Source organism: Panthera pardus, unplaced genomic scaffold (assembly GCF_024362965.1).
Source record: "Panthera pardus isolate Hobbes unplaced genomic scaffold, ASM2436296v1 HiC_scaffold_11, whole genome shotgun sequence".
Classification (NCBI taxonomy): Eukaryota; Metazoa; Chordata; class Mammalia; order Carnivora; family Felidae; genus Panthera; species Panthera pardus.
Window position 1 is genome coordinate 51,547,101 of NW_026526666.1, and position 22,373 is coordinate 51,569,473.

A 22,373-nucleotide genomic window follows, 5' to 3' on the forward strand; every position below is an offset into this window, starting at 1 on the left:
TGGAGTTGCTATATGGAAGGCATTTTTAGCATATATTTGTAGAGTGGATATCTAATTGTCTCAGGCTAGTAAATATGTCTGGAGCTGTAAGTCTAGAAGAGATAGATTGTGTTTGTGTGGCTTTGGAAGATCAGAAGTGGCCAGAGCAGAGGTGGCACTGTTCACTTTTCCAGCCTGTCTTGCAGTATTCTAACTAGACCCTGTCTGTAGTGCATTGGAGCCTTGTCTTTTTCTTCTGTTTATCTCCTGGCTCTGTCACAGCATGTTGAGTGAATTAATGGTAGTGCTGTGATCTGAATATTAGGCAAGTGGAAGATTGCTTGAGATTTAAAAAAGTGAATCTTTAGGATGGTCAAATATATAAATAACAAATCCAGAGTATCAGAGGTCGTCATATTTAATGTGAATATTTATGGAGCCAATAGGTTGAGAAGTTTTTTGTGTAAAGTATTAGAAGATACTAATTCCAAACCATTTGGTAGTGATGTATCAAGATTCATATAGATGCGCATCTGGCCTGTTTCCCTTTCTTTTTTCACCATCCTCTTCTTCCCCTCCTCCCAGTTTCCCTGCGTTCCCAAAGTGCATCTCCCCTCTGAGTCTAGGAGTAGCAGAGCTGACAGGGAAAGAGCGAGTAGGGAATATATATTTTCTGATTGTTTACCATGTGCCAAGATTAGGGCCTGGTTCTTTATGCAAGTTATCTCACTTTATCTGCAAACAAGCCTAGAGAGATAGTATTACTCTTATTAATACAGAAATAGAATCTCAGATAAATTAATAAATTTGCCAAGGGGCACAAAGCTGGCAGTATATTCAAGATTTGAACCAAGACCTAACTCCACAAAGTCCATGTCTTTTCATTACACTAGCTATGCTAGAGATATAGGGTCCAGGCCTCATCCTTACGGTGATTCCGTAGTATTCCAGGGTATTCTTTGTCTTCTTCAATCCTACACTGCTCCATTACTTCCATCCAGGTGAAATCAGCTTAATATAAAAATCAAATTGTGGGAGGGGGGATGGGCTAAATGAGTAAGGGGCATTAAGGAATCTACTGAAATCATTGCTTCACTATATACTGACTAATTTGGATGTAAATTTTAAAAAATAAAAAGTGAAGTTAAATCAATCAATCAATCAATAAACTTGTATAAAAAGAAAAAAAGGAAAAAAAGATTGTCTTGACAGGAAAAATAAAGAAAGCATTGTTATACTGAGGTTGTCCTGGGAGGGGGAACCCAGATGACAGGATGTTGTGAGTTCAGATGGGGCTGGAGGCCGAGGGAAATTGCCTGTCATGTAGATGTGCATGTGAACCTCAGAGAATTTTAGCTTCAGTCAGGAAGGCTATAGTAAGCCATCTCTGTGGGTCCTAGCCCAGCTACCAGGGAAATCATCTACTTGATGCACTAGAAAACCTGAAACGATTCTAGAAGAGTCTGAGAGATCAAACTCTTAAAAAAAAAAAAAAAAAAAAAGGAAAGAAAGAAAAGAAATGGAAAAAACACTAGATGAAGGAAAAGATGAAGCTCTATGAAACTGGCACAAAGATTCGGTTCGTGAGGGTCTGGAGTTTCTTTGGGCCATCACAGATACTCAGTTAAGCAGTTATTTACTGTATTGCTACAAAGTGTCAGGCCTGTGCAAGGGACTTTGTAGAGCTCAGAGTAAGGCTTCGGAAATATATAGGCTTATGGGAACAAAATAAGGACTGGTATCTCTTCTATCAAGTGGAGCATGGGCCATAAGGGAGGAAGCTGTTTCAGTGGAGAAAATCAGAGGTATACGGGTTTTATTCTGGTCCATTATTAGGATGCTTTGTGACCCTCAGCAAGTTATCTTATGACTCTGGAACTCAGTTTCTTCATCTGTAAAATGAACATTCTTGCCAGGGATATTGTACTTTGTAGGAATATTGCCATGGCAGATGTATGTTAAATGCTTGACATGGAATAGACTTTAGTAAATGGTCACAATTTAATGATTAAGTGCTGTGACTGCCTGATCTTCCTTCCTTATTTGTAGGGAGCTAGCTAGGCATTTCTCACCTTGCTGCAACTGGTATGGTGCTGGAACCCCAGAGCCCAGAGAAGAATAGAACTAATTTCAAATTAGTGGCAAGTTCATGAGTCAAGGGGTCAGGCAAAAGATGGGGGGCCCAACCCAGGACAGGCATGTCTGAAATCAGAGTCTAGGCCAGGCTGCCAGCTGGAGACCCAAAAGAGTCACAGGTGTCAGGCTTAGCAGAAGAACACATCAGAACAGTCTCTTGACATGCTCCTGAGCTCCTCTGGCTTACTTTCACTTAGTGACTGGGGCAGGAATCTGTGTATCCCGTGTGGGTTTGAAGTCCCTGCAGAGAATAGACAAGTATAATCAGTGTCCCTCATGTGCGAACCCTCCCTGGTGGTCGGTGTGGTGGACAAGTGAGGGGTATGAGAAACCAACTCATGTCAAGGGCTCAGATGATAGGTTCTCCACTGTGAACTTGATTCTAGTCAGAAAGCAGGTCTGTGAATCCCCCAGGATCTGCATGTTTACTTAATAATTGGGATGTTTTTCATTCTTACTAAAAATTACATTTCTTTGTTTTGAATAATTATTTTTGAAAATCCAGGAAATAGAAATAAAAAAGAAATCACCTCTGAGCTCACTCACCATCTTTCTAGACTTTTTTCTGATGCATATCGATGTACATATTCATGTTTATGTAAATAAAATGGGATTAGACAATATTTAATGTTTTGTGAGATTATTTTTTCATTTAAGATGTCATTGCCTGTTTTCATATTATATGATTTTATGAGATACATAATATTCTATTGTGTGGATTTATATAATTCCCCCTTGGGACATTTACCCTTTATCTAATTTTTTGCTGTTATGAATTTTGTGGTAAACACTTTCTTGATAAGTCTCTGAAGATGTACACAATTCTTCCATGGAGTAGGTTGCTAGGTCAAAAGGATAAGCAGAATTCTAAGGTTTATGATTTCAACAAATTGCATTCCAGAAAGGTGGTGTAAAATTGGCACGCCTGTTGGCAGGTGTGTGCAAGCATTCATTTCCCCAGTGGATAATGCCATGATGAGGGAGCATCTCTTACTTGGTAGATGAAGATTCCATATTATCTGTTGTAATTTTACGTGCTGTTGATATATGAAGGTAGCTTCCACCCCCGTACCAGTCTCCCTTCCATGTGTCGTTCCTTCATTCCTCCCTGATGGTGGTTTTCTTTTTTGCAGCATTGCTGGGAGCCTGGTGTATTCCTACATCACTTTCTCTGAGGAACAGCTGAGCAAGCAGTCAGAGGCCAGTAACAAGCTGGACATTAAGGGGAAAGGAGCAGTATGACCCAGAGGATCGCTTCCACTACTTAGGCCCGAGCTTTTGATCAACTGAGAACACTGGCATTTCTTACACAGACACTCAGGTGTCTTGATTACAGAGAAAATACCATTCCTTTGCACTTGTACAATCTGAGGATTGATTGCTGCCTTTTAAAATTTTATGAGAGAAGCTTATAATTGACTCTATTTTAAATATGCCATTGGAATTAATTTATATCAAACTGGAAAATGTACCGGGCTTTTTAATTTATTTCTTTTATGCTGACAATGAACCATCAGTGTTTTGAAAATATTTTATTCCATAGTTTGATATCCAGGTATCCCTTAGAGCTGCATCTATAAAGTGCTCCAACTGGAGCCTCCGCATTGAAATTGTTGCTGCATATTGAGGTAGCTCAGTCTTCCTTCTACTGGAAATGCAGCCAAGTATCTAAAGTTTCTCCTTTTAGAATTTTATTTCTTAAGGATTTTTCTTCATAAGGATATTATCCCTGTATTTGCTAAAGATAACAACTTTGGCACTAAAAAACTACATGTGCCTTGAGGTTGTATTGGTTTCCATGTTGGCTCCCCTGGGAATTCATGGAATGAGCAGAGTGCATTCCTTGAAATTATGCTATTCCCTTTTTATTGTGTAAGATGGGGATGATGAAGGGATAGAGGAAGGAGGCCATCTGTATGATTCATTCATTCAGCTCAAATGTACTGGGTATGCAATATGTACCTGGCATTATGCTAAGTGCTGGGGGTGCACAGATGTTTTTGGAGGTAGTTGAATGATCTCACTCTTGCTATCATGACTGAGGGTCAAGAGAGAAAACTTAACTTTATGATCCATCCAGAAGACGCTGCGACTCTGAACAAGTCACAGAAACTTTCTTCAGTTCTTAGAAACTGCGAATCCGTAAATGGGGTTAGAAGTACCTGCCCCTACCCACCCCACAATGGTTTGCTACCATATGCTACAGTGTGAGATGACATGTATGTGAAGAGCGGCATATTGTTTATTTATTTTTTAAAAAAATTTATTATTTTTTTAAACTCTATACCCAACGTGGGGCTTCAACTCGTGATCCCAAGATCACGAGTCGTATATATGAAGAGCTATATTTTGTTGCAAACCATGCAGCTCAGCCTTCCTTCTCTGAGTGAGAATGGCAGGCAGGCAAGGTGGACGCTGTCTTTTTCCTGTGCTTCCCTCCTCTGGGTTTGGTTGCTACTCTGTTTACTCCTCTTTGAATTAATACAAGTAGGTCTTATATTTCTGAATGTATTGGTTTGAGGGGAAAGCCTTTTTAGAGGTTTTTGCATTGTCAAGGCTTAGTCTTTGTTCGGCGTGTTGCTGTTACAGCCATCACCATCCTTTCTCCTTAAATGGCGTGAGCATACCTGTGTCTTTGCATGCTGTCACCTACATCCTGTGCCCCTTGGCTTACCTTATGAGCACGTCAGCTTCTCTTGAGACCTTTGCTGCATCCTGGGAGAGCAGCTGTGAATAGGCACTGCCTAAATTGCCTCTTTGGGCAGGCAGGGGATTCACTCACACAGCCCTGTGATTTGGTGCAGAGGCATCCACCGACTTTGCGTATGAGTATCTGCACAGGCCAGTTGTGCAGTCAGTGTGCAAGAGGCTGGGTGCTTTTGCACTGGTGCACGCTAACTTCTCTTTCATTGGGTTTGGAATCCATAGGGCTCTACTGATCTAAACAGTTGGTATTTGGGTGGCTTAACAGGAGGCCTGGAAGGTTTTGATTTCTTTTTATTTTTTAAAAAATTACATTGAGGTCATTTTCATATTCATGTGTTTCTTTTATTTGGGTTTGTTTTTACTAAAGCCTGACCAGTGGTATTGGGTCCCTAGAATTAATCTCACGGCCAACTTCCAGGCCAAAAGCTCCCAGGGCTCACTTTTTTCCAGGATCATCTGATCTGAGAAAATTCCACTGGGAGCATAGGATATTATCTTGTGTAAAATGATTTTTATTGTCTTTGTTTTATCAATGAGAAGACTCAGAGTAAGTGACTTGTTAATAAGTAAAAATTCATGTTTCTTCCATTGAGCCATGCTGCCATTTTCCTCTGAGGAAGTGAGGAAATGGAGATGGCTGGCTGAGTCAGCCAAGGAGGCAAGTGCTTGGTTGAATTTGGAGCCTAAGAGGAATAGGCTTTGCAAATTAGGGGCAGTGATATGTCACTCTACATGCCAGAGCTTGTGTCTACCTTCCAGGCTGGACTTGGTTGATAGATGTGGCCTGCCACTGCCTGGTTTTGGCTGGGCACAGTGGAAAGGCCTTGTGAGAGCTAATTTTATTGATTCTCTTTCTTCTTCTGTCAAATCACATGGAGGGAACTTTGATATTAGAAATCATTTGTGTTGTAGAATTTCTCATCATGAAAGGCCTTTGGCTGTGTCTGTAGCTGTTGTGCTAGAATTCCAGCAGGGGTTGAACTGCTTCTTGGGGGTCAGGTTCCTTGAAGATCTGTCATCACTCCAGGTTTGAGAAAATCATGTGTAATTACAGCCTCACTACATGCACATGACCTTAGGGCCCTCCACCTGTGCCGAACTTTCTGGCCAGACACAGTACAGCAAGTCGCAGCTTCTGCCCTGTCAATGTTCTGATTCCCTCTTTGACTACCACCAACATGTCAAGATAAGAGAAAGCAGCCTGGGGAAGTTGGAGACTGCATAGACTGGCCAGCCGTTTTTGGAGTTTTTCAGTTATGTGCAGACTTGGCTATAGTGCACTAGAGATTTACCTGGTATTCTCACATCACCCAGAGTGTCTGGGTTTTGCCCCCAGGTTGATATCTTACAAGGCAAAAATTCTATGATGTATTAACTACCTCCTGGGAGAAAGAGAGGCAGCTTTAGAGTTAAATCCTTAATTTTCCCTTTGAGACAGATGAGCTGTGATGAGAGTTTTGAAAACCCAATTCTGTATGACTAGGGGCTCCTCTTCTTGAGGTAATGACAGCAGGGTCCTTTGTGGCCCATCTGCTTTTAGTCGGTGTCAGATTGATTGTGGTCTGGTTGACCAGACTGCATGTTGCCAACATGTCAGGTGACTTTTAATTGCTTCATCTGGCTCTTGACTTTATAAGTCATTTGTAGGATCCAGTGTGGACATAGGTTTAAAATACCATGCATCTGCAAGTTTTCTGTAGTCCTGTTGTATCAAGAATCCATGGAAAGTTCAGGTCAGTAAAGCTGATACAGATTCTTCACCAAAAGAATAGTAGAGTTTCATATTTGACTGGTTTGGAATAGTGCCTAGGATTTTGGGCCTGCTTTCGTTATTATGGTTTCATCAGTGAGCAGAGATTTTTTTGAGCATCAGTCTTATGCCAGGGCATTATGCCAAGCTCTGGGGAAACCACCCTGAGAGAGCAAGGACATAGTTCTTGCTCTCAAGGAATGTATAATTCTTTAGCCAGACCCATAGTGAAAGGAGATGAAAGCAGTCAGTGATTTGTAAGTTAAGAGCTGCCTGCAGTTACCATGGATTAGGGGGTCCCACCCACCCATGAGCTGAAGCATTTTTTTAATCTAAAAGGACTTTACAACTCAAACTACTAGCTCTGAAATAAGTGCCAGGCCATTAGAATTCGTGAATGGCCTGGGTTCCTCCTCCCTCTGCTTTGCATATTGTTTCTTGCCCCATAACTGTGTACTATATAGGAGGTACCCCTTATCCACGGTTTCCGTTTCTTCAGTTTCAGTCATCTGTGGCCAAGGAAGGTCTGGAAGCACGGGATCCTCCTTCTGACAAATCTTCAGAAGGTCAGTAGTAGCCGAATGCTAGTCACGGTGCTGCGTCATTCCCCTCCACCTCCTCAGTAGGCATCGGATCACCTCACACTGTCATGAGGGCGAGCGCGGTACCATAAGATACTTTGAGAGAGGCCACTTTCACATAACTTTTATTACAGTATATTACCATTTTTCCATTTTATTATTGTTAATCTACTGTGCCTAATTTATAAATTAAACTTTATCATAGGTATGTATGTGTAGGAAAAAACATGTGTAGGGTTCGGTACTATCTGTGGTTTCAGGCATCCACTAGGGGTCTTGGAACGTATCCCCTGTGAATAAGGGGGTACCTCTGTATTGGTTCCTCCTTATGAACAAGGCTGTAATTGATTTTTCCCTCCTTGAGGGAAAAATAGTAATATTCACAGTAAGTGAGACAATGGATGCGAAACCACTGAGCACAATGCCCTAGTACGTGTTAGGCACTCAGCAAGTGTTGTTACTGTCACTATTTCATGGTGAGGCTGGAAGCAAACTAGATTCTTAATCTGTGCTCCTTAAATGCTGGAGGCCTGGGCAATGTGTGTATTTCTTGAAAAATGTGACCCTTTATTTCATTGCCTCTAGAGCGCTTAAATAACAGTAGTCTTCCTTTTTTAAATACTTACTGGATATAATTGTGGCCATTATGTGATGCCACATGTGATGGGATTCCACCTGTTTTTAAAAAGGAACAAAATTACTTCTATTTTGATGGTGAATTTCAAAACAGAAAAAAATATTTTTATCTTCACCTCAGAATGGTGATTCAGTTAAAACTTTCCCAGTTGCTCCTCTGCAGACCAGACTTGCCTTCTTCCTTGCTCCACACTACCTGTGCATCCACGTTTATCTCAGTTGTTGGTGCTTATAGATCTTTGGCATCATCACCTGTCTTCTAGCTCTTACCTTTAAAGGGGTGCCACTTCGTGACAGGATGAAAAGATATTCAATGGTGGGTTTTTTTAAGCTTTCTTTTTTGAGTTACTTTTAAAAAAAGAAATCTACTGGTTAGATTTATTGTCTCACAAAAATGTTTTTAGAGATTATTTTGTTCATAAGTGTTTCTTTCTCATGCTGATGATCAACTGATTTTTTTGTCTACAAATGTTGGCCTATCATAGTATTTTTTTCAATACAGATCCTATTTACCAAATGACCATTTTAGTGGTTTTAAAAGGTACTAAGGATTGAGATGTGTAAATCAGGTGACCTAAACATGAAAATTATGTGCCTAAATATTTTTGTAAAGGTGTCAAATAAATACTTTTTCCTGAACACATGTATTAAAATTCCTTTCTAAGTGCAAAGAGCCATTAAGTCTGCCCACATTCAAGAGGATGGCTTCCAGTTAGTTGATTGAAACCTAGTAATAAAATGGTTTGCCATTGTGATATATAATAGAAATTTATATTTGGTCTTTGTCCCTGTTCCTCCTGGCACATAGCTTCCAAGACTCTTGTACTTTATAAGCGCTATAAGAGTATCTTTTTTTGTTATATTTAGTTTTGTTCCCAGTTGTTGAAATAGTTCTGTAGCCATAAAGATGAAATGAGTATCTTTTATTTTTCATAATGAGCATCTTTTAACCAACTGCACCTGACTTTGTTAAGGACGGGTGGGGGCTGGTTGTGGGGGGAACCAACCATGGCAATTTGGGTTGTGAGCTTTCAGGCTCCTTGCCCTACCCGCCTAGGTGAAGGGGAGAGGGACTGGAGGTTAAATCAATCGCCAATGACCAGTGATTTAATCATGTCAACATAGTGAAGACTCCATAAAAATCCCTGAACTACGAGGTTTGGACAGCTTCCAGGTTGCTGAATGCATGGAGGTGCTGGGAGGGTGGTGCGTCTGGAGGGGACAGGGGTGGCCCACACTCTTGCCACACACCTTGCCCTATGTATGCCTCTCTTCCATCTGGCTGTTCCTGAGTTACGTCCTTTTGTAGGAAACCAGTAGTTTAGTAAATGAACTGTTTTCCTGAGTTCTGTGAACAACTCTAACAAAGTATTCAAACCTGAGGGGGAGGTCCTGGGAACCTTGATTTATAGCTGATTGGTCAGACATACAGGTTAACAACATGGACTTGTGATTTGCTTTGGAAAGGGGTGGGGGAGGTGACCGACAGATGGGACTGAGCCTGGGAGTCTTGTGGGGCTGCCAGCTCCAGAGCGAGTCAGAACTGGGTAGTAGTTAACCCAACTAGCGTTGCAGATCTGTTTGGTAAATAGTGAGTAGAGAGAAGACACAGGAAAAATTTTTGCTTTAAGCCACACAAGTATTTTGTATGACTCACACGTATGATTAAATATCTGTCTCTGGCACAGTTGTGGTAATTTCAAAAGAAAGAAATGCTAATCTTTCTACTTTTAAAATATTTCATCTGCTTAATCAGGAGTCTAAGCCTCTGAATAGCTTTACCGGGACATAACCCCAAAATAAAATATGCTCATCAAGAGAGGCATTTTGGTACAGGCAAGCTCAACTGAATTACGAGTACATGAAGGCTTTAAAAAAGATTGTGACAAAATACCTATAGCATGAAATTTACCATCTTAACCATTTTTAAGTGTACAGTTCAGTAGTATTAAGTCTATTCACATTGTTGTGCAACCAGTCTCCTGAGTTTTTCATCTTGAAAAACTGAAATCCGTGCCCATTAAACAGTTCCCCATTTCCCTCTTTGTTCCGGCCCTGGGCAACCACCGTTCTACTTTCTGTCTATGAATTTGGCTACTGTAGAAAACCTCATATAAGTGAAATCATACAGCATTTATTTGTCTTTTTGCTACTGGCTCATTTCACATAACGTAATGTCCTTGAGGTCCATCCATATTGTAGCATGTTGTCATAGTTTCTTTCCTTTTTAAGGCTGAATAATATTCTATTGTGTGTATATAGCACATTTTATTTATCCATTCATCCATTGATGGACACTGGGTTGCTTCCACTCTTGGCATTGTAAATAATACTGCAAAAAGTGGGTGTCTTAATCAGTTTTGACTGCTCTAAAAAATGACTGTAGAATGAGTGGCTTAAACAACAAACATATATTCTCACCTTGGAGAAGAAGCTGGAAAGTTCAAGATCAAAGTGCTTGCAGATCTTGCGTCTGGTAAGAGCCTGCTTCCTGGTTTGTGGAATATCCATCTTCTCTTATCCTCACATGGTGGAGAGCAGAGAGGAAGCTTTGTCTTGCCTCTTCTTATAGGGCACTAATCCTATCGTGAGGGCTCCACCTTTACGACCTAATTACCTCCTGAAAGCCCCATCTCCAAATATCATCACATTGGGGATTAGGGTTTTAACATAAGATTTTCGTTCAGATTCTCTGTCTCCCTCTCTCTCTGCCCCTCCCCTGTTCATGCTCTGTCTCTCTCTGTCTCAAAAATAAATAAACGTTAAAAAAAAATAATTTAAAAAAAAAAGGGGGCGCCTGGGTGGCTTGGTCGGTTAAGCGTCCGACTTCAGCTCAGGTCATGATCTCACGGTCCATGAGTTCGAGCCCCGCGTCGGGCTTTGTGCTGACAGCTCAGAGCCTGGAGCCTGTTTCAGATTCTGTGTCTCCCTCTCTCTCTGCCCCTCCCCTGTTCATGCTCTGTCTCTCTCTGTCTCAAAAATAAACGTTAAAAAAAATTAAAAGATTTTGGGGTAACACAGAATCTACAGTGATGTGTGCAAATATGTTTTCTTTTGAAATTACTGGGTCATACAGTAATTCTATTGTTATTATTTTTTTGAGGAACTCCCATACTGTTTTCTGTTGTGGTTGCACATTTTACATTCCAACCAGTGTGCACAAGGGTCCCAATTTCTTCACATCCTTGGTAACGTTTACTTTGTTTTACTGAAAGTAGCCAGCCTAGTGTTTGTGAGGTGATCATATTGTGGTTTTGATTTGTATTTTCCTAATGATTAGTGGTGTTGAGTATCTTTTCATATGCATGTTGGCCATTTATATGCATTTTTTTGGAGAAATGTCTACTCAAGTCCATTTTTTTAATTGGACTTTTTGTTGATTTGTCATTCTTTGTATATTCTAATTTCAACCCTTTATAAAATACATTATTTGCAAATATTTTCTTCTCCGTAGGTTGCCTTTCATTCTTGTTGTATCCTTTGATGCAGTTTTAAATTTTGATGTAGTGCAGTTTATCTATTTTTACTTCTGTTGACTGTGCTTTGTCCATTGTCATGAAGCTTTTCCCCTATGTTTTTTTCTTCAAGGAGTTTTGTAAAATTACGTCGTGCATTTAAGTCTTATATCCATTTTTAGTTTTTGTATGTGGTAGAAAGTCAGGGTCTAACTCCATTCTTTTGCATGTTAGTATTTAGTTTTATTGACACCATTTGTTGAAGAGACTGCCCTTAAGGCAGGTTTTAAAAATCCTCTTAGAATTTGACTTTCTAATTTGTGAGTTATATGCTCTTTCATTCAGCCCCTTGCTGGTTTCTTGTCTCAACATGGCTTCCCTGCACAGGGCTGTCATTATCGGAGACCGCCACAGAAGAGGCACTGCTGACAGGAGCAAAGCACAGGGCTGGTGCCTTCATGTATCCATAGCAGGTGAGCAGTTACTGGGTACTCCCAGGACTTCCCTACAGCTCTCATTACATCAACCGTCCATCCCTCCATCAAGCTAGACCGAGCTCACTGGGGCTGGCACCCAGGCCCCCAGCAGAGGCCTGACACAACCATATTTAACAGATGAAGGCGAGTGAAGTAAATCGTTCCATGTGGTTGTGAAACCCACATTCAGACCCAGGTCAGCTGGACTCAGGACCTGACTTTTGCTCTTCACCACCATGTTAGGTTCTTGTCCCGCTTTGTCTGCTTGTGATAGACTTGGTGGTACCAAGCTCGTCATCACTATATTCCCGTCAAATGCCATTCTTCTTCCAGAATTCATACACCATGGATTTGAAGCTTAGGCATGAGCCGGTAGCTGGTTAAATCTGAGAAGGCAAAGCAGACAGGCCTTTCCAGTTGTGCTGATGGGGCCCTCTTGTGGCAGCGGCTGCCACTGGGGGAATAAATGATGGCACGCAGTGTGCATGAGAAGCAATTATTTACTGAGGGCCTACTGTGTTCCTTCATGGAGTCAGGCCTTTATTATGTCTTTTCATATTACAGTACTGTTGCACGAATAGTGGCTTAGGCAAAGCTCAGGGGTTTGTCCAGCTTCCCTCAGCTGATAAATTTAAATCTGGACTTTAATTCCTAAACCTTTTCTTCCCAAAGAATTCCAGATAACATCCCTCTAATAGGAGAATGCAGAAGGAGGATTTCATCAAGAGTTGCCTCATCATGTGTGCTTATCCTTCAGGTAATTTTTTTCAATGAATATTTTTGAGGACAGTATCTACAAATGATGATGGAATCATGAAACTGAGGTAATTGTAAGAATGTGGGGGAGGAATATCATCCTAAGAATGGTAGGAAAAATTTCCTTGGAGAAATGGTATTTGAGCTTTCCTGAAGGACACCTAGTATTGAACTGAGGAAATGTTGGAGGGGACAGCCCTCGAGCACTCCAGGGCCAGTGTATCTGCTTCTGTCTGGAATGCATCCCTGTTTAATGTCTTTCCAGCAAATGCCCTCCTCTCTGTGGGCCTTCCCTGACCAGCCTCTCTGAGATTGCACTCCACCATTGTCCGTATTTCCCTCCTGTGCTTTCTCTTGGCAGCATGTGTCTCTTGATGAGGTGTAAGCTTTATGAAGGCACAGATGTTGGTCTGTTTTGCTCACTGCAGTGTCCCTGGCACCTAGAAAGAATAGCGCTGGGCATACTGTGGGTACACATTCCCAAATGAATACCTCTAGGCAAGAGTACCTGACTAATGGCTACATTTTTAAAGCATAGCAAGGCAGAAACATGGCCTCATCTTCCTTTTAGAAAGCTCACAGCAGCTGTAGTATTGGGATTGTAGGTCAGGAGTTGATAAGAGAGGGGCCAGGCAGGTTCAAAGTGTGAATCTAAATGAATGCAGTCAATACATCGTTAGTGGTTGAGCTTGTGGTACCTACTTGCTTAAAGCTGTGCAAATTAGAACAAAACAAAAGGTTGCCAGGCAGATTTGGCCCACTGGCTACTGGTGTGCCTAAATCGAGGACCTGCTGTAAACCAGATTTGCACTGTAACAGGATCACCAAGGATGCTGTGCAGATTACTGTTCGGGGGGGTGGGGGGTGTCAGAGAAAGGCAGGACTGGACAGATAAATACATCAGCTGTAGAAGATTGTTGTGTCCTGGTGAGACATGATGGGGTGCTGTAGTGTAGCTGTGAAAGCACAGAATAGAAACGGTATTTGAGTTATTTTAGGAGGTACAATTAACAGGTGATAATGAAATCTGTTTCTAATTTTTATAAGTAAGGCTATAGTGAATTTCTTTTGCCTAAGTCTATTCTATTCAAGGAGACCACCCGAACTTCAGGAGATCAAAGATGAACACTTTTAAGGTATTTAAGGTTTCCAAATGTTTTCCAAAAAGGTAGTTTTTTAAGTATAGCAAACTTTGGAATACTTGCTATGCAACAGTAAAAATAAATTTACTTAGCATTTGCTACATGCTGGGTAGGCATTTTTTCTTAGCACCTTACATATTGATACATTTTAGTCCCATAAGCAGTCCTTTAAAGTAAGTTTTACTGTTCTTATTTTAGAGGTGAGGAAAAAGAGGCAGAGAAAGGTTCCATTATTGAACAGTGGTAATTGTGAAAAAGTATTTGCTTTACAGAATGTAAATTTGCCTTTCTGTAAGGCCTACCTTTTGCTCTGTCTGCAGAGCCGGCTGGAACAAGCAGTACAGTGTAACGTTTGAGTGTGGAGGAAGTGTCAAATTACTTCTTTTAAATCAAATCAGAGGAGTCCCCATTTTACCACCTAGCAGGAAATTCAATGCCAGTCCTTCTCTAAGGTTAAACCAGATTCAAAGGAATTATATGGTGCCTTGAAAATAGAAGAAGGATCTTCTTGTCTTCAGCCCTTCATGGTCACCGCTAAACTCCTTGGTAACTGTCTCTGAGGTATTCTTTGAAGGCAGGTGGCATTGCAGATTCCAAACTTTGGCACAGTGTAAGTCTCAGTGCCTGAAGTCCAGCATGACCTACACACGCAGCCTTCTCTGAGGTCTTGCTAAAGAATGAACTCGCATTCCAACTATTCTCAGAGCCTACTGACCAGCTTTTTTTTCCCAGCTTGAGGGACTTTCTCCTTTCCAGAACTTAGACTTGAGGGAAAAAAAGGGTAGAACAGGTTGTTTGTAGATAATATCTGCTTTCTGCCCTGCAACACACATCTTCTCTAAACACAAAGATCTAACTTAGGAACATAGTTGAATAAATGCACATCATTGGAAAATATTAAGTCCACTTCCCAAGACAGCTCAGTTTCCCCATTTGTAAAAATTTGTAATGCTGTGAGAATCGGTTTATAATGACTGTTTAGCACAGTGCATGTAACAGTAATCACTCGTTAATGGCATCTGATAATACTTGCAATAGGCTTTAGATGCCAAATGAACCTTTTTCTTTGACCAACACATGCTCCTTTTGAGGAATGCCTCTTCCCCAGCTGCTCAACCCAAATTAACCTAAAAAGTGCTGTTGCCTTATGAGAGCCATTTGCCTAGCCACAATGATGGGCTGGCTAAAGGGTGGCTAATAACTCACTTTCTGGGCCGTAGGGACTGACTGGTCAAGGGTTGAACCCATTGCTCTAGCCATAAATACATAGACACTTAAACTATTAAGTACCATGAAGCAAAAGGACAGAGGAATCTGCCCTTGTCTAAGCAGCTCAGTCTGAGGTTGTCGGACATTTTTCCATTTGGGGCCTTAGGTTTTCCCCTTCCATAAACTGAGGACTGCAGGGAAGGCTCCAGAGGGGTCACGTCTGGACTTTGGTGGACTCTTCTCACCAGCTGCTTCATCTATAGGGTACTTGTTGGCTCTTTAGAAGGGCTCTGGTGAAGCTGCTGTGGATACCAGAATACACCGTTCGTGTACGTTTGGCTTCCTGTTCACGCGCCTCTTTGCCAGTTATGTAGCGAAATAAATTGGGATGGACTGCCAATTGAGTGCTAGCAAAATTTGAAGGCTACTACAGGTTTCCGATTCTGAAATCCAAGTTTTTTCTTGAGTTTGTTGCCAAACTCATTTGGCAGCAATATCGGACCTGAAATGTGTGTGAATATGAATACATTTTACGGTGGCCATTAAGTGTTTAACCATAGGTTCGAGACCTGGTTGTGGATATTCTTTAAAACATAGCACCTCTCTAATATCTGAAAAATTCTGGTCACAAGAATTTTGGAAAAGGGACCGTACGCCTGTACTACTGCTGGATCTTCATCTAGTGCTCTCTAGAGAGGATTGATTTCCTTATGTATTTTTTTAATGTGTGATTTTTAAATCCCAAGAGCTCTGTGATACTGGCACAGTAAGTTTCACCTGTATTTTATAGTTGGGCAGTTGAAGTGTTTATGCTACTTTTAAATGCAAATGCCCGTCTACTAAACACCGGAGGGCAAATACAGACAGTGATGTAGTAGAGAGGCCATGAGGCAAAGCAGTTCATGAAGCTCATAATTCAGGCTATTTGGAAGCTCATAACCACGTCCTCCAAATAAATTTCCATCAACCACAAACTATGTTCAAAGGGGACTACTGGTGTATTCATACTCAGAATGACTGGTACTACTCTTAGCTCACAGCCAGGTCGCTCATGTTAACTCAGCTGAAGCATAGCTAGCTGACAAGGGAGGAAAAAGTATTGAAAAGCCCCATTTTGGAGCAAGCTCTTTCACTAAATCTGGATTTTCTTTCTGGTCAGCAATTTACCGTGGCTCAGGTTAGTCTGATGCCACTCTCGCTGCTTGATCTCTTACAGTTCTGAGAGAAATCATTTCAGGGTCCCTATCTCCTCTTGTTCTCTGTATACAAAGTTTTAAGTGTATAGTCCTTAATCCAAAGTCCATCGTCTTTCAGAGAGAAAAGAGTAAAACCATGTATTTTACAACTACCTGAACTCTACAAGCAAGTTCTAGCTGGTGTGCAGAAAGACAGATTTAGCCAACTCTACAGTCAACCATTCATGTTAACGAGAATATTAGAAAGTGTATTTGTTTTATAACCAAGTCAAATGTGCATTAGGCCTCCCTCACTTTTCCCAAACTTTAGGAGGTCAGGAGACTCCCTACTCTTGTAGTAGTAGTACTCAGTGGACAGTGACAAAAGGGGGAAGTCCTGAATAATCCACAGCTGTTATGTTACAGTTAAAAATAAGTGGTCTTTCTTAGGGGAACTGTATGTAGATTTACTGTTGCTTAATTTCTAACAGAAACATTAAGCTCAAGGACAATCTTAGCTAGAATGCTCTGGCACAGAGTCTGGTGAACTGTTTCCCTGAGATCATGCCTGTTTCTTCCTTTGGCATGCTCTGTGCTCAGCATACACTTCTACCACTACTAATGAATGCCTTCTCTTTGAAAAATAAAACATGCCACACGTTATCTGAAGCCACAAGCCAAGCCTTGTAGCTGGTACAAGTATAGGCCCAGATATTTGCCGGAGAAGACGATACAAGCAAACTTGTCACTGTTGACATTTAAATGTGAAGAAGCCTTTCCTATCAGTTGGCACAAAGGAGAATTGGGAGTTCAGCTCCATGGCAGTTTCTTCAATGTCCTTCACAGACTAGGTTGCCTTTAAGATGGTGTTCAGAGGTCTTCGAGCAAGCGAAATGACATTTTGAATATATCATACATCCTAAATAAGTCATAGGAGCTAGTATAAACACAAGTGAAAATAAAAAAAAAAATGATCATGGTCAGAAAAGGAAAAACTCATGTACTTACAGATGTCAAAAGATGTCAGCTCGGTACCTAAGAGTACATAATAAATGAGGTTATGAAAAACTGCTATTATTAGAAAATGAGGCTAATCCATCAGCCCGTGACTTGTAAGACTTTGCAAAGGATAAACTTGATTATTGAAGAGTTGATTTTATGATTAAAAATTTTAAATAGTGGAATCATAGAATACAGAAAAAAAGGTGATTTTTAAAAAGAACAAAAGGTTTAAAATTTGGAAAATTCCTATTCTTCCCCATATGACTTTCCACACTGGCAATTTTCATGAATATGGATTATGTGTGGGAAACTTTTTATTTCTGTTTTGGCATTTAGTAGTGATACAGAGCCAGTTACACACCTCTAGAGTCATCAGCATACACCTTGCCTATGGAAACTCACCAACCCTCACTTATTAAAAATGCCCACACTTAATTTTCCATTTAGAAAAAAGTAAATATTGTGACAGAAGTTTTTTGAAAAATATTATGTGATACGAACTGCACTACAAAAGATGGGGTAAATTTCTAATTACATAGTTTAGAGGAAGGTGGGTGAATAAAGGTCTGCAAACCAAAAAATCCCCTTGGAGGAAAAAAAAGACAAAAATACATCATCTAAGATGAGGTCAAAGGGACCAGAAGCCACTCAAACACTAGTTCATGTGAGAGATCTAGGAGAAGGACGGCCAGAGATTATACATATTTTGCATTGTAAACAGTATGTATTATATACACTTAAAATCTGTAATTAAAACCTAGTGAATCAATCTAATGAAAATCATTCACACGGCATTATGTAGACAAGTATGTTTAAAAAAATATTTTAATAAGCATATTCAGAATGGCAGACAGGGAATGGGAAAAGGGAATTATTTTACAGTGCAAAATTACTATGCATAAATTTAAAAACATCTAATTCATAATTTTAAATGCCTATTTAAATATTCAAATACATTTTAAAGCTCAACAGATTTATGTTGAACTGAGTTGCAGATTCTGAACTCCATTTGAAAACACATCATAAAACAGAATACCATTTCAAATGAAAATGATAGTGCTTTGCTGAGGGTGGGTATGGGGTGGGGGAAAACTATTAACAAAGTCTTCTTTTCCCAATGCAGTTTAAGAGTTCAAGAGTTATGAAATGTACTAAATCTTAAAGCAAATTAAATTCATGATATTACTAAAAATTTTAAAGTAGTGCAATGACTTATCAAGTTATAGTGGCTGCATTATGAAGAACAAAGTACTGTGAAATACCTGTATAAACACAAAATACAATTCATATTTCTTCATGAAAGGCTGAGCATTATGTATTATAGTAGTGGAATGTCTTTTTATTAGGTATACTTTAAAAAGGTAAGATTAAGAAAAGTAAAATTTCCTAACATGTATACATGTGCCATATTTGCAAACATGCCTGAGAATTTAATAAAAATGTTCCTGTAATTAGTTTCCAAGAACTTCACAAACCTGCAAACAAAATGCATCTTTAAAAAAAGGTGAAAACAGCGTCTCTAATATTGCAACAACTTAAAAAGTACAGCGTCACTATTCATTTGAAACACGTCTATAGACCATCTTTGACAAAGAGCTAGGAGCTAGGATACTTTGGATTTGTGTAATAAAAACTGATTTAGAAAATGGATTGTGACCATCTGCTAAAGCTGCCATTCTGGATAAATTAAATGTTGTAGGGTAAAACAAAAACAAAAAGTTCAGGCTTCTCAACAGTTCCACCCAAAACTCTGATTTACTTGGATATGTATGTAGTAACAGTGAACATACATTATATGAAGTCAAGTGTTGTCAAGTGGCTTTTTAACACTGTTTGGGGAAAAGAGTTGTTCACATTGGTGGAAGGAAGCAGTTCTGAACATATGTTAACAGTAATACTTCATGGGGGTAAGGCCTAAACCATAATTTCTCAGTGCAAACCTTTACTCAATTGTATTAAACAGTTGAGCCATTAAAAACAAGACCACAGAAGATTTATTTTAAAAAGGCATTGGCTCTTGAACTGATGGCTGAAAATGAATTGGTAGAAGCATTTGGGGTATGCCTGTGTGAAAAAAACAAGAATAGTTAATAATCTTTTATAAAAGTTTGGATATAGGTTGGTCTATCAGCTGTATAAAACTACATTTTTAACAAGAATTTTGCACTAAAAATAAAATGGCACTCTTGAAAGGCTATGCAAATAGATGATCCTATTTGTAATCACACAGAGCAATGGTTATTCATCTTATCTTCATTTTGGAAATACACTCAACCTCATCACTTTTTCCACATAAAATCAATATTGTTATCTGCCAACTCCTTGTGTGTGCCAATATCTAAATATTGCTTGACCTTTTCCCCTGTTTAGTTAATGCAAAAATGGGAAATTTTATAATGCATATAAAAATAATCGAACAGGATTCTGGTCAGCATGATACATTTAAGCACTTAAGCTAACATTAAACTTTTGTCTTGCTTCAAAAATAATTTTGAAAATTATAGCAAACGCAAAACAAACTATGCGATCTAGGTATCATGCTTAATTTCAGAATTCTCAAACTATTTGTCCTTAAGTAGAAATTTGAAAAAACAAATTTTCACAATCCTTTATGAATGCTTTTACCACCTGTATAAGAAACATGACTTAGTTACTACACAAACACTTAAAAATTCATTAGAAAAACCTTAGCAAAATAAAATGAAAGCTGACAGACTCAGAATATCAATTCCTCTCATAAAAGTTTACCAACTGTACAAGTTAAGAAAATTATACAAGCTTTTGTATTAAGAAAGGACAGCTCAGTCAAGACATATGTACTGTAAAAATCTTTCAAAGGCTACAAAGAATCTGGAAAAATACAGAATGTATTTCTTAAGCCCAGATAAGAATATGGAAAGACATCATTGATGTCAACAATTTTACATATACAAACCTGACTTGGTTTATTTTTAAACTTCTATATATAAAAAATCATGCTAGCATAACTTTCAGGATTCATAAGGGTTTCCTTAACAATGACACTCAATTTGTATGGAGAGAAAATGTCTTAAGAAGACATTTCAAGAAACTCAGAAAAACTGGTGTTCAACAGAAATCAGAACTTGGTTTTTCTTCTCTGCCATCAAACTAAGCAAAAAGTACCGGTAGTACTAAGATTAACACATCAAATGAGAAGGTACAGATATTTCCATAGTTCATTCAAATTTACTAAACTATTTGTTATAGCCTTAACAGGGTCTTTACACTTTTAAAGTAAAAAGTCTACAAAGGGCAGAATTATGAAATCTTACTAAAATCAGGACTCATTTCAAATTTAACCAACTGCTTCAAGGAAATCAACTTTTTAAGGTAACCCATCAACCCTGAAAATTTTAGTCACACCAGATTTTACTCCAAAGAAAGTAAAATAAGTCTAAAATTTAGTCATCGGTGTTTTCAAGTTCTTCAAATTTTCCATGTGACACTGCTTCCTGGAAAAATTCAGAAGAACCTGGACTTTCTTTTCCATTGCTGTTTACCCTTCGCCTTTTGGCAGGTCTCTCGCTTTTTTCATCAAAATCATTTTCATTTCTTGCAGTCATATGGGCAAGTTTTGGGTCAGTGGTAAGGTTATCTGTTTCATAACCATTAGTATCCACATCTGCATGAAGTGGTTTCTTATTTCCACCTGTTGGTCCATTCACATGTAACCCTTCAGCTTTTATTTCTTCTTTGTTCAACATTTCACCTGGTCCATTAGATGACACCCCTACATTGGAAGAAACATAAGTGAAACTGCTAGTATTAAAAAGCTAAATTTGTAAACTATTCAAAAACAGCTATTACGGAATAGCTTTTCATCAAGGATGAGAGATACCAAGTCTATGTATATATACAGTCTGAATGCTGGCTCTATTTACTTAGTAACTGCGTAACCTTTGGCAAAAGTTATTTACGTTCTGTGTACCTCAGTTTCATCACATGTACAATGAGGGTAGTAAGAGATTTACCTTACAGGGTTGTTGTGAAGATTAAGTTATAAACATAAAGAAGTAATAGAATTTGGCACATATTAGAAGCATGTTGGTATAATGTGACCACAAATAAGCACTGGGTCCAGCAGTCTAATAAGATAAATTAAAGCAAAGATATGCACAAATTATTAGACTTAGCAAAATGGTTATAACTTTCTAATACTATGTAAAAAAAATGTTACATTCCTTAGAAGCTCGAGTTTTTTCTACTGCCGTATAAAATGACAAGACTTTTTCATTCTTAATGTAAATAAACCCATGGGTACTGTGTTTTAAAGGTAAAGATCACATATTTATCTACATAGATTTAAATAATCTGCCACTATGTTAAAATAAGTAATGCTGGCACTGTCCACACACACATTTGAAAGTGATGAAAGCAAACACAAATGTCTCCATAGTAGGTAAGAATAATTATTCTGATAAAAGTAACAGTGAAAAGGGCATGTTACAGTTGACTGCAAAATGGAGTAGACACTGTGGAGACAGACATTTAATGTAAAATACAGAATGCGCCACAGGAGAGAATTAACTTTTAATTATCTGAAAAATATTCAGTATAAAGGATGAGCTTCAAATATTATATTTGGTCCAAGAAAATATTCTATTTCCCCAACTCAAAAGTGCACTCAACCCATACATGCATACGGGGATGTTATGCACCATGATGCAGAAGGAACCATTCTGTTACAGTAAAGCACAAAGAGCTAAGTGACCACTGTGAGTAGGTAAAAAATGAGATTTCAAGACACTAAGCCCCTTACAAAAGAAAGAAAACTGAACTGGCGAAATCCATCCTTTCCTTGAAAACCTAGGAATCTTGATTGTGGGTACCTAGGTAAATGGCTTCTGGGCTACTGAATAACTTAATTTATATATACCTTCTTGGTCAAACTGCATGTTTTCGTCAAATGGTTAAAAAAGGGAAAAACAAAAAAAAGGAAAATTTATTTGGTGTTATGAGCAAACAGGGAAAGACCAAAGTAGTATCAACTATTTGCATCCCTGAGCTTCTATCCCCCAGTCCTAAGATCAGAGTTTTAGCTTTTTACTCTACCTCAGGATAGCATTAGACAACACGTCATCGAATCTTTTTTAGACCAGGAAATGGCTGCCGGGCCCTCTTTTCTCTTTGTATGACTTGTTCTTAGGGGGAAGCAGTGAGGGAACAGAGAGGGGTCATTAAATGAACAAAATATATTTGCTCCAGCGGTGCCAGTGTGAGACCAAAGGTCAGAATAAGGGACAGTCTTTCACAGTGTTCCTCTTCTAGTTTCTGTCGGTGAGGTCAACTCTCCCTGGCCCTCCCCTAAGACTGTTACATCAGAATACAGGTGTGCAGAGCTTGTCTCTA

The 22,373-nt window shown here is 39.2% G+C and overlaps 2 protein-coding genes across 13 annotated transcripts in view; one reads left to right on the forward strand and one right to left on the reverse strand.

The window, feature by feature from the left end:
• Positions 1-8,427, forward strand: part of SLC35D1 (solute carrier family 35 member D1) — a 50,299-nt gene extending 41,872 nt beyond the window's left edge. Inside the window, exon 12 of the mRNA XM_019448941.2 lies at positions 3,249-8,427. Within this exon, the coding sequence (XP_019304486.1) occupies positions 3,249-3,357 (109 nt within the window). The 3' untranslated portion in view covers positions 3,358-8,427. The remainder of the gene's footprint in view (positions 1-3,248) is intronic.
• A 9,383-nt stretch (positions 8,428-17,810) lies between these two features.
• Positions 17,811-22,373, reverse strand: part of MIER1 (MIER1 transcriptional regulator) — a 60,853-nt gene continuing 56,290 nt past the window's right edge. For all 12 annotated transcript variants that reach the window (XM_019448948.2, XM_053894224.1, XM_019448945.2 and 9 more), the window contains one exon: positions 17,811-20,754. In XM_019448948.2, the coding sequence (XP_019304493.1) occupies positions 20,426-20,754 (329 nt within the window). In that variant the 3' untranslated portion in view covers positions 17,811-20,425. The remainder of the gene's footprint in view (positions 20,755-22,373) is intronic.